Source organism: Athene cunicularia (assembly GCF_003259725.1).
Source record: "Athene cunicularia isolate RWA chromosome 1 unlocalized genomic scaffold, athCun1 chr1_part2, whole genome shotgun sequence".
Taxonomy (NCBI): domain Eukaryota; kingdom Metazoa; phylum Chordata; class Aves; order Strigiformes; family Strigidae; genus Athene; species Athene cunicularia.
Window position 1 is genome coordinate 33,760,611 of NW_020799092.1, and position 13,270 is coordinate 33,773,880.

General features: G+C 39.8%; 1 protein-coding gene across 1 annotated transcript; it reads left to right on the top strand.

The window, feature by feature from the left end:
* Window positions 1-445: 445 nt before the first annotated feature.
* On the top strand, window positions 446-2,243 carry BTG1 (BTG anti-proliferation factor 1). Its single transcript, XM_026868483.1, is given in 2 exon segments — window positions 446-934; window positions 937-2,243. Coding segments are annotated over 2 exon segments (426 nt in total). The 5' UTR covers window positions 446-894; the 3' UTR covers window positions 1,323-2,243.
* Window positions 2,244-13,270: the final 11,027 nt, after the last annotated feature.

Consider the following 13,270-nt stretch of genomic DNA (forward strand, 5'->3'; position numbering starts at 1 on the left):
CCTTCGGGGGTCACCACCCTCCGCCCCGTGCCGCCCCGGCCCCCGGCGGGTGGGGGCGGCAGAAGCGGGCTGTAAACAAAAGGGGCTTAGGTGTCGCGCAGTCAGGCCCCCCCCTCCCCCGGGCTCCGTAGACAAAGCGCTCGGAGCAGCCCGGAGTTGGGCTCCGCTCCAAAGGCTAAAACCCCTCGGTTTCCAGAAGGAAAAATGATCCCAAGTTGTTCTTTTGTCAAGTGAAATTCAGCGGTGGACGATGAGGCTCAGTTCCCCTTTCTTCTGGAAACATCTCATAGCCACCCGACGACCCCGGTTAGGATCAAATACCGAGCTTCTTCGCTGCCCCGTGGGCTTTGTAAGCCCGAGCCTCTGTCCCGGTGTGCCTCATAGTGCTACAAGTAGTCTCAGACCGATAGGCTTTTGGGTGGGATAGAACTCCTGAGGTAAGTGAAGTCATTGGTATCTTGCCCTGGAAAACAGGCTGGGAAGAGCGGTGGTGAAATACCTCTTGAGTCAGTCGGTAAATTCTGGCCAGCTCCTTCCCTAGTTATTCTTGGCCGTTCTTAAAACGTGAGGATCTAAGCATGGGTGTGATCTCGAGAGGATGCTGGAAAAATGGTTTTATTTCCTTCTTGGTTCGTGAAGTTTTGAAGCCCTTGACTTTTTTCTGCTATGTAATCACTTTTATATATTCGTTTCTATGAATGCCAGGAAGTTGCATCTCACTCCGTTCAGATGGCAAACCTTGTTCTTTGTATATGGCAGCATGAAACAGTAACTTCATACATGAGTACTTTGCAAGCGACACTGCACTTAGATAAATCGTCAACAAAATAAATGCTATAATGATTTTTCAGATCACTTGATGCTAAAGTAGTAAGCTTTCCAACATGGAGAGCAATGATCACTGCACATCTCTTTGAATACAGAATTAAGGAGGATAATTTTTTTTTTATTTTATAGAACATTATAAACACCACTGGTTCCCAGAAAAGCCATGCAAGGGATCAGGTTACCGATGTATCCGGATCAACCATAAAATGGATCCTCTCATTGGACAGGCAGCACAGCGGATTGGATTGAGCAGTCAGGAACTGTTCCAGCTTCTTCCGAGCGAACTCACTCTATGGGTTGACCCGTATGAAGTGTCCTATCGTATTGGAGAGGATGGCTCAATCTGTGTGCTGTATGAAGCTGCACCAGCAGGAGGTAGCCAAAATAACACCAACATGCAAATGGTAGACAGCAGAATAAGCTGTAAGGAGGAACTTCTCTTGGGCAGAACTAGCCCTTCCAAAAGCTACAATATGATGACTGTATCAGGTTAAGATATAGTCTGTGGATGGATCACCTTAAAATGGATGGATAAATTTGGTTTTTACTTTGGGTGGGCACCTCTGGGGATGGATTATGGAATTTAAACCATGTCACAGCTGTGAAGATCTGGCACACGTTAGAGTGGTATACTTTAAAGTGACAGTGCCATAGTTTGGACAGTACCTTTCAGTGATTTAATAGCCTGTGAGTCAAAATGATTGCAACTTGCTAGGGAGTGAAGAAGATCTAGGAAGGGTCAGTTTCTCCAAGACATCTTACTTAATTTCTACATGAATTTTCAACCCCAATCTGTATTTATAAAGTGATTCTCTGCAGTAGGTCTTGCAGAGTAAATTTGCACTATTACATTTATTAATTGTTAGCATTTTGGGCAGCTCAGTAACAAGACTTATTATGAACACCATAGTACTGGAAATTTTATTTTTCAGACTTTTACCAAGCACTTACAAATATGTATAAATGTACATAATATAAACTAGTAAGTATGACCTGGGGAAATGGTCAGATCTTTACATTGCCCTCAAAAGTAGCAAGTGATCAGAATCTGCCATGGCAACAGGCTTTAAAAAGACCGTATAAAGACACTGTCTGAACTGTGGTGTTAGCACCAGCCAGCTATCTGTACATTTGCTAGCTTGTAGTTTTCTAAGACTGAGTAAACTTCTTATTTTTAGAAAGTGGAGGTCTGGTTTGTAATTTCCTTGTTCTTAATTGGGTAAAAGTCTTTTTCCACAAACCACCATCTATTTTGTGAACTTTGTTAGTCATCTTTTATTTGGTAAATTATGAACTGGTGTAAATTTGTACAGTTCATGTATATTGATTGTGGCAAAGTTGTACAGATTTCTATATTTTGGATGAGAAATTTTTCTTCTCTCTATAATAAATTGTTTCCTATCTTGGCATTTTAATTAATCTCTTGTCGTGATTATATAGGATCAGTTAAACTATTTTTGTCTCAGTAGAAATAGGTACTATAAAGGCTTAAGATAAACATCAATATCACCCTGATGCTAGGGAGCACTTGGTACAGACATGGATTAATGAAGACCTCGTATAAATGCTTGGGAAGTTTAGGGAAACACAATGATGTACATGTCACTTTAAACCTTTTAAAATCACTCAATGTGGAAATAACTCCAGGGCCAGTAATTCAAGGATATGAGGAAAAGGTACAGAAATAACATCCACCAAAGATGACTTGAATAAATCCAGAGGATCAAAGTTTACCTGGCTTCCTGATGAAGGATATAGGAAACCTAAATGTCCATTTTGACCTACTTGCTCACAAGTTCTCAGTTCTTCCCTGATGGAATGATTCCCTGCTCAATAAGAGTTTCTGGGACAAGTGTCCTTTAGCCTTAAGAGCAGGTTAACCGCTCTACAGAAAGGTTGCTCGCCTTTTGCTTTCTTCAGATGCAAGACTTTCACTTTAGAAATCATTAAGATGGAATTCAACAAAAGGTATGTAGATCTTTTTTCCCAAACTTAAAAAGGTTGGTTGAGGCAAAGTGAGAAGCCCATAATTACATGTGTATTCAAAGTTAATGAATGATGTAGAGATGTGATTCACTTAAGCACCACACTGAATGTCATTTGTATACAGCATAGTGGTTAGTTACACTTGGGAGAAATTCCTTACCCCTTTATTTACACTTGTTAGAAGTGCTGGAGTAAAACAACTTTCTTGTCCTTATCTCCTTTATACTTTGTTCTGAGAGTGCTTAATAAAAGGCCTACCCTACTTGGTCACTTTGAGAACTGCTGTTCTTGTTCTGAAGGCAAACTATCATTACTTGCCAATTAAACTTACTAGCTATGGACAGAACTGAGCTTCAGACTTACCATGCATTGAGGCAACTCCTGCTCAACAATGCACCTTTACGATGTGTAGTAATGTGATGTATCTCCAGTTCAAAGCTTTGTCTTCTGACCGGTAGTATAAACTGATTACATATAAGCAAAATGTAAGACTGAACTGTCACGCCGCTTTTGCCAGTTTCTTTGCCACTGTCTGAAAGTTTGGCTTTTTCAAATATTTTTTTATGATAATCTGCATATGTATGCCAACATTCAGCATTTTAAAGTATTGCTAGGGCTTCTGCAGTACTATGTATGACTTTCTGGCATAGACTGGTGGAAGCATAAGTGCTCCTGGAGCAGTATACTTTAAAGAGCTTGCTCAGTATGTGGATATGGCAATAATAGATCTATTACCAAAGCTTTGGAATGAGCTTGCTTTAAAGTACAGGTGTTACTCGTGTAGAGTCAAAGCTTAGGTTCATATCTTGATACCTCTAAAAATTCCACTACTATTAAGATGAAGCTTTCAAGTTAAGTCTGTAAGCAAAAGATTTATTCAAGCAGTAGGAGTACTCAACGACATTTCTGTTGCTTTACATGTCAGCAGACAGCATAAGTATATCCAAATAGAAAGAAAAACATTGAGCTTGGCTTCCTGTAAAGCTATATTAAACTTTCATGAAGCTCACTGCTGACTGAGCTGTGTTTGGTATATCATGGTGCGGCCTGTAATCTTTTCTGCTGCACAGTGAGAACAGCATCTGAAAGGGTAGCTGTGTAGTTGGTCTTTGACATGAGCTATGCACATTATGAAAGCATTAGCTGTCGGTACTTTCTTTTTGATAAGTTAAGCATAGCCTTGTGAGGCAGCAAGTATTCTATCTGTGAGGCTGGCATGTGATGCTGAACCAAGAAAGCCTGCTCCTTTAGATGGTTAACATTTTAGTCCTTTTACGGTAGGGTGCTTTCATTCATGGCATAATTTTTTAACTGCAGCTGTAACTAGTAATGGGTACAACCTGTGTCCTCAGAGTTGGGCTTTCTTCCAGCTGGAATTTAAATATACTCCAGTGTGCGCACAATGTGCCCTTGTCTGATTTTGAAAGTACTTAGCATACTGTGGCAGCAGGGCACAGGACAGACTCTGAGAGTCTGTAAGAGGAGGCTGTTGCCAATCCTGTCACATTTGAATTTCATTTAAGGTGCCATTATGAAACCAGCAAGGCTTTTATTTTAGTGCAAATATTAGAAGTGAGACAGCAAGATTCAAGACCTGCTTGCCCAGTGCACGTTAGTTAAATTAGTTGGACATCCCTAGTGAAGCACTGAATAATCCTGTTCTGTTAGTGTTCTGAGGGCAGGCACGGCTGTATGCAGCTTTAATGTTACAGCCCTTCTTAGACTGATGGACCAGTCTGCTAAGATTTATTGGCCATTCAGGGGATGTCTTTATAAAGTGTACAATTGCCTTCTGGCTTATGCCAGGTGAGCAAATGTTTCTTTTTCTCACAGCATGTTCCCCCACTGTGCTATGTGTGCTACCAGATCCTATGCCCTCGAGTTTACTTTTGTATTTCATATTCAGTAACGATGCTCCTCCTATAAAGAGTTGTATTATATGTGTTCTGTAAGAATATCTGTTCTTTTGTTCTCTTTGCAGTTGTGTGTTTTTTTCCTGCTTATTCTGGAGATGTACGTCTGGTTTAAACAGTCATTTGGACCATGATCTTTTTCTTCCTGTAGATCTTAGGGTCATTCATTCTTAGGTCTGAATAGAGATGTGAGGGCTTTCATTCAATTACTAATAACGCTGATTTTAGTTTTCTGCTTTTCTACTGGCTCTGCAAAGGTGGTCTTGTAGATCTGTATGACAGGCCTCATTGTGCCACAGGATTTTCTTATTATTGGTTCGTTCTATCGGTCTACATGAGAATGTGGAAATAACCTACATGAGGCACTCTTCTGATGTGAAAATACCATCACTGGCTTATACTTTTGTTATCTTGTATTGAGTCAGTTTATAGGATAAATAAGTCTCTCCTATTCATCACTAAAGAGAGTCTTCTTGGATCAGAAGATGAAGTTGCGCTGTCTTCTCTCATAGCTAGTGATGACAATTCTGAAGGCTAAATATTACTAAGCCTGTATGCTCTTGAGCGCCTTCAATTTAAATGGGCAAAAGCGTAGTTTGAGAGATGATTTAGAAGCAGTAGGACCTTACAAAACAGTTTACTGATGTGCAAACCATAAAGAATCCAGTTAATGCTCCTGGAGTGGTTGGTTCGTGCTGATGCTTGTAAACATTTCTGTCACCAAATTAAGCAGATGTCTCTGAACATGAACACTAAATCCACATAAAATGTCCTTCTAATTAACCTTGCTTACTTACGCTGTGAGAATATCATCTCTTGTTATTGTGCAGGTTAGCAATGAATAAAATGAAGGGCATTGCTTCTTTTCTTTCCTGTGTATCTATGTAAAGCTTATTTCTTCATTTCCATAAATCAAATAGCACCCTACATTTTCCAAAGTTTCCTCTACTCGATGCCATAATTTTTAGGGAAAATAGTTTGTATTGGCAGAAGCTGCCACTTGACTGAAGAACATTAAAGCTGTTTTTAGTTTAAAGAGTGAAGCATGTATAGACTGGAGATAAATAGCTCTCCTAAAAAGGAATGTATATTTACACATTCTTGGTGTAATAGCAGAGGTTATTTTTACTGTTTCAGATTTACATTCCAATGTAGCATAAAGTGAACCATTGTGAAGCAGGATGTTAGTTCAGTGGCTTTCAAGGGTTGGTAGAGCAAGCTGGGCTTAGACAGTAAATGCTGTATTAATGGTTAGCAGTAACAATTTCATCAACATAGGAATTGCAGGGTATAATTAACATCAGTTGCTTTGACACTATACTCTTAATGTATGGCTTCAACCTTTCTTTCAGTAGCAGTTGGAGAATGCACTGTGACAAATTATTGCTGATAAAAAGTAGGTCAACAGTAAAATGGCTGATTTACCATAAATGAACAGAACTAAATTATTGTAACTCAGTGTCCAGTGGCGTTTTCTTAGTGGCTCTTTTGTGTCCTTGTGTTTCTCAAGCATGAACCTTGTATACAGCTTTTCCTAACTCCTTATTTCCTAAGCATTTGATGTTTTTACCTCAACAAGAACACTTCCTCCCAGCTGCTGGGAAGAAATCCACATGAGCAGTAATGCTTTATGCATGACAGCAGATATTTGCCCTTGTAGTGTTGTATTTCTGTGACTGCAAAGCTGGCAAGAAAAAATGACTTGCAAGTAAGGAAAACAAGCGAAAAGCTGCCTCCAGGTTTTGAGGTTTTCTCCAGTGGAAGTGACCCATGGCCAACACACGAGGAAGGGAAATGGGACTGTGATGATACTGGATGAGAAAAATCCCAGACTGAGGGAATGTTGGACATGTATTTGTAGAGGGAGGCATTTTTATCTTGTGATTCCTGTGATGAGCTGCTCGGCGTCTCATCACAGCTTGCAACAACCTTTTAAAGTTTTCTTGAGAGGTGTAGCTTTATTTGATGCTTTTACTCCTTGGATGTCAGGAAATGGCCTCTAGCTTTGCAGTTTTTCTGGGGCATCATAAAGTCCAACATGGTTGTTTTATGTGCTGATTATATAACTGAATAAAATGATAAATGAATCTTAAGGTTTGTAAGGACGCAACGAAGGAAAACTTCAGGGTTCTTGGAGCAGCCTTGAATACCTGCAAGGAGCAGCAGTGTCTGAAATGCTCAACGACATGGGCAGGACTGAGGATGCTGCCCAGGTTGGCTTTCAGACAGTAATGCTTTCCTAAAGGGCTATGACATGGAGCTAAGGCTTGAGTACAGCTGCTAACTCCAAGATCAGCTTAAAGACAGATTTCTAGTACCAATAGTATCATCTTCTAACTAATGATACTTCCAACAGTGTACCCTTGCTGTTTGATGTTCTATAAAATTCAGTTATTTTTGCTTTTTGTAACCCAATAACAGGTAATAATTGGTATCTTTGGAGTTTTGATGGCCACAGGTTAATTATTGAGTTTCTTGTACTTTAAAAAGAATATTGAAATACAATGTTCATTCCATGCATTGAAGTTTAAACCAAGTTTTATTTGTATATACACAGGGACACATATATAAACTTCTTGTGTAAATATATATACACACACTTTATTATTAGTCTTTTTCAGTGGGTCATCCTGAAGTCCCTGCTTGCTGTGATTTAATTCACAGGTCACTGCAGGTGTTCTGTAGATTGTAAATTCACATAGATGGGAGAAAATTATCCTCATTCACTTTTTATGCCTTAATACATTGGTATTAGCAGGAACATGTATTCCTATTTTTCTCTTTCAATTTTCTGAATGTGAATTTGCAGCTTGACTCAATTTGCTACTCAGCTGAGCAGTTTTTTCAGGATATTCTGTAGAGTTCTAAAGCAGTTTGTAGTTGTCTGAAGGAATATTCGCAACATTTTAATCAATTTAATACTAGGGTGAAATGAAATAAAGCTAGGATACTTTTAGAATCTTAATTGTATATTCATGCTAATACTTTGTGATGCAGGAGAGAGATTTCTCTGGTTTCTGGTAAGCAGTTTGCTGAACAATCAGCAAAAGGCCGATTTCATTTCAGCCTTGCACCCTTTCCCTAGATGGGTGCACCAGAACAGTTGCTCATGTCTAGTAACATTCAAGTTCTGTGGTGTGTAAATTAGAAATTTGTTAGTGTGAAAGGCTCTATATCATAACTGTAAAATAAAACCAAGCTGCCTGTGTGGTACACCTAATGCTATAAAGTTATACTACGTTATTAACGGACCTTTACAATTCCACCTCTAAATTTAGCTTGTATTATAATAATCTCTTTTTTAACCCCTAGCTGTTTGCTTCCTTTGTCATTCACAGCCTATTGTCTAACTCCCCAGCTTGCAGTCAGTGTAAGGTCATTCTGTTTGTAGACTTCAGATCAGTAGGGAAAAATAGGGCAGTGGAAATAGCAGTATCAGTCTGAATCATGATGACATTAAAGCAAATGATAAATTTAGTTCTGTGTTTGTAAAAGATCTGTTTCGGTGTGATGAAGGTACCGGACTCTAAATTTTGATAATATTTATGATACTTTATTTGTTGTATGGATTTAACATAGGTGAAGCTTTTGTAATATAACTGAGAAAAAACACGTTGCAAATATGTAAGTACTTTTCAGAAGGACAGCTGAACAAATAATCTGCTTGATTGTTTATCCAAATGTTCCTGTGACTGTCTTCAAAGCCTGTTACTTGCAGAATTCACAAGTCCTGCATCATGAACAGCAGAACACTGACTCTGAATACTGAAAGTGATAGTTTCCGCAATTATTCAGTAGAAAAATATGCGCACGTCATTCAAATTTGAAATCACTATTTGTAGAGTTTAGTGAAGTTGAAGTTAATTCAAAGCCAAGCTGTTCTGTGTTCAAAATGTCTCCTGAATTATCAAACTGATGTAACCCAATGACTAATTCTGTAGTACAGATACGTTGATTTCCTTTCCTTTCCTTTCCCCTTTTGGTACACCCCTTTATCTACAGGAGCATCCCTTTGTAAGCAGTTTACAATCAATAAAAGGAAGACTTGAGTTCCAATGTGATCTGCACTTTTAAAATCTAAGACCCCAGCCTTTGCACATTCCTAATTTTACCATTATGAGTACCATGATACCTTTTGACTTACTCATGTGAATATATCATATGTCCTTCAGTATTTTAGGAGATCAGCTATGTGTCCAAAGATTTCTTATAGCAGAAATGTGGGTTTTATTATTTCCATAGGCAGTGGAAGGCACATTAATATCTTTATTATTGACTGAAAAACTTTCCTCTTTATTACTGTAGAACAGAGATAGTGAATAGGCTGGAAAGAGAATGCTGCACACCTACTGCATCATGATCTCATTCTCAACATGATTGCCTTGGTGCTTGCCAGTTCCAATGTTCATGAGTCACACTCCAGTATGTGATTTGCTTAAAAGCAATAAATGTCAGCACTTTTATTTACAATCTGTCTTTGAAGATTTGGAAGTCATAACTTCAACACATTTTTTCTACGACTGTGAAGGCTAGGAACTAGCTTTACCTTTTTCTTTTAAATGAAAGATCACAGCTTTGACTGATGTATTGCTAGGTTTGACCTAACAGCAGTGGGTTAAGATGTGTTAACTATCCAAACCCACTCCTTCCTCCACTTTGCCAGAAATTACCATCCTCGTAGGTGAGACAGCAGAAATGACTCTTGCTCAAAAATTAGCTGAAGTTGTTAGGGTTGGTAGATTTGAGTCACATCAGACTGCAATGCCCAAGACACGGTAGGAGCCTCGTGCTGCTGTCACATCTGCTGGGGAGCTGGCAGCCTCTGGCAGACGGCTGCGGGTGTTGGAGACGTGGTGAGCTCAGCGCTTCTGCGTGTGAGCCCTGCAGACTGCTGTTGTCACCTGGCTGCAAGGACTGCGACGTGCGAAGCAAACACACTCCTGAAATTTTGAGAAGGGGTTATGTATGATCTGCGAGGAGGAGAGTGGAGAGAGCAAAAGACAGACAAATAATCCATATGGTGCATCAGTGAGAAAGAACTGAATGTAATTCCAGCCTAATAATGACTCATAATTGTTTGCAGGTCTTGAGAGAGTGTCTGATCACATGGGCTGTAACATACATATTTATATGCTGTCCTTGAGACCAAATGAAGGAATTTACAGGGGGGGAAACACCCAACAAGCTTTTAATTTTAGCTTACCTCTGTCCTGTGTATATTTGAAAATTTCCATTTATTCTGTATCTCATTGCCCTGGGCTCTTGTGCTAATAAACCTGACAAAGTTTGCTTGTGAACTAAGTGTGCTTGCTAGAAGCCTTACAAGCCTTGTACAGCTGCTTTTAAGACACCTACAGGAATGGGGCACGGCTCTGCAGCATTCATGTTACCTGCTCCTTAGCACAGCAGCCGTACTTTGCAAAACTGACTTTCCACATTCACAATGAAGTGATAATCCTGTCCTTCATCTTCATGGTCCTTAAGTTTGGTATGTGCTTGACTGCATCCATGGTTAGTATATACTGCTCAAGTCCAAGGTAAATGGCAGTGCTGGAATGAAGTTCTCAAGTGATTGTTTTCTCCAGAGCCCACTTTCCAGATGTAACTGTAAGCAGTGTGGATCCAGCCTGGGCTGCAGATAACATAAGGTTAGCAGCCGGGGGAGCTGCAGTGAAATGAAATTTATATAAATTTCAAAAAGGCCTTTTTGGCTAATGATTGCTAAAGAAAGAACCCTTTTCAGTGGAAATTGTTCAGGGAGAGGTAACTGTGGTTGGTTGGCTGTTACTGTGGTGGGTCTGCACACTGCCTTACCTTCTCGAGAATGGTCACGTTACTTAAAATGTTTAACAGTTCAGTTACTTATATGCTACATGTATGTAGAGGTACATCCATGCAAATATAGAAGAACCTAAATTATAGCTATGAAAGAAGAGATTGGAGTGGCATAAGAAGTGTGAGAAGCTCTTGCAAATACCTTGGTATGGTTAAATGATTATTATTGCATAATATTTACACAAAAAGTGGTGGACGCAGCCAAAGGCAAGAAAGGACCCGGTGTCCTCCCTGGAAACATGGGGAGAATTCTTACACTTAGGCTTTTTATCTGAAGTTCTGCCTTTTCTCCAAATGGCAATGAGAGGAGGAAACAAGAAAAACGAGGGTGGAAAGTCAAATGAAACTAAAGTCAGGGCATGTTAAATCTCATTACAAAATGCTGAAGCCATGAAAAAATGTCCTTTTCTGAACTGTGACATAGGTGTCATCACTTTGAGTTGAAATTAATTTGGTTGATTTTTACCAGAGTTGGAGAGACTGATCCACAGATGGAGAAAATACTTTGAGAGGCTTGTTACCTCTTTTACTAGTGCCCTGCATCCAGCTGAGAATGCCTCTTCATGGCCTGTTGGCTTCTCTTTTCCAATATTAACTCTCCAGTCATCTCCACACCTGAGTCTGAGACTTCTTCCCTAGGCTCTCCTTTTGGTCAGTGAAGAGAAACTGACCCTCCATGGGATTATCCACAAATTGATTTCAGTGTCCTAGACCAGAAGGGATGCAATCTACAATAAGCACTGGCTTCTCTTCTTCATATAGAGTGAAAGCTTGCTCAGATATCACTGACTTCCATCAAGTTAAGTGAGACTCACCCTCTCCTTCTGAATGCTCCTACATGATTATTTAATGTGCTTTAACTTGCAGTATATTGATTAGATACCTGTAACTATTTTATTAACTCCTAATGCCCCAAATGAAGAATCGTTTACTCTGCTCACATGTTCATTTTGAAATCCATTGGAGTTGCAGTACCTTAGAGGAAATCATTAGCAATATGTTTCCCGAATTTCAGGAACACAGGCTTGGGTAGTTGGAATGATGGAAATTTATTTCTGAGAAGTTGCAAGGTTTGGCTTGTCCCATGGCAGCTTCCTGTGCTCTGTGCCTGGGGGCATACATACTTTTCTTCAGGGAATTTTGTACTGCGTGCTAATTTCACATAATCATCTAGGTTGGAAAAGACCTTGAAGATAATCTAGTCCAACCAATTAATATGTATTCAATTAGTAATATGTATTCAATTATTATCAATTTATATGTATTGTTTTCTTGATATAAAGAAGTAAGTATGTATCTCAGTCCTCATCTCATGCTTCTCTCAGTTTTCAAAAGTCAGTTCCCAAATATGAGAAGCCAAATTCTGCTGTCTAGTGTCAAAGTAAAATGGCTCATTTGAAATCATTAGATTCACTTTGGATTGATGTCGGTGTAATTGCTAATCAAGTTAAGATCACTAAGCATAAAACTGGACATTTTAAGTGCATCTTCCTTGAGAAAAGAGTGCTCTAACAGGACCCAAACACACATGGGTTTTTGTATTAGCTACATTGAGTTTACACGGAAAACACAATGGAGTGGTTTATCTTTGTTCCAGTTGCCAGGCAGGAGCCCCGTGTTGTGTGGGGAACCTGGCTGGACTCCTGCTCTTGGGTGGTAGATGTTGGGGGGTGTAGCTCTGTCAGATGAATTATACCCCCAGCTCAGTTGTGCTGGATTTGGACAGGAGTATCAGGCTGGCAATAAACAGCTTGAGGAATCACAAAGTAGGACAGGGTCTCTTTGCTCCTTTCAGGTAGTGTTGCAGGCCCAGAGGAATAGAAAAGCATTGTCTGATAGCAGCTACCAAAGTGTAACGGATGTACTCTCACTGCATCCTGGCAAGTGCCTGGTGAAGGGAGCCTCTGCCAGTTTAGCAACATGATTGTTTTCCTGAGTCACACCCCACTGGGCAATAGATGCTGCCTGTAGTACTCTGCAGTCTTGCAAAGACTCTGTATGCCATTTGAGTGTTTTTACCAGTACTGCTTCTGGCTTCTTGTGAGATCTTAAGGGACGAACATGACATGACTTTTATGTGGTAGCTACAGATCACCTACCTGTTTACTTTTTGTAACCTACTGGTGAAGGTGTCAACAATTAACCTTAATGAGCCACTATAAGATTAAAATTGACTTTTCTTACACAGTTCCAGGTTACTGCTCTCTTTGACTTCTCAGACATCCATTTTTGCACAAGAGGGGTATGCTGCTGCCAAGCTTTGGGTCTCTAAAATCTAGAAGGGCAGCTGAGCCAGGGCAACTCTAACATCATTGTCATGAAATAGTGAAATAAGTTTTAGAAGCGACAGGGTATGTCCACATGTTCCCTTACTTTAGGAAACTAACACTGTCCTAAAGTTCTTGTTTTCTTTTTGCTCCATGAGACCAGGAGGATGGTCATATTGAATTGACATCTTGTGAAACAGCACTGTCTCATGGCACAGAAGATGCTTACTCATGACACGGAAGGGCAGCCAGGGTCACTAAAGGAGCAGAAAGCAATAGATAGACTCTTAGAAGTGTCCCTGTTTTAGGTGGTGCACTGAACTCCTCCTTATCTTTTGGTTAATGTGTTGTAAATAAGGCTGCCTCCTACTCCTGTTTATCTGTCCAGCTAAAACTTCTAATATCAGTGGTGGTGAAAAGAATGAGGCGGTGGACCCATCT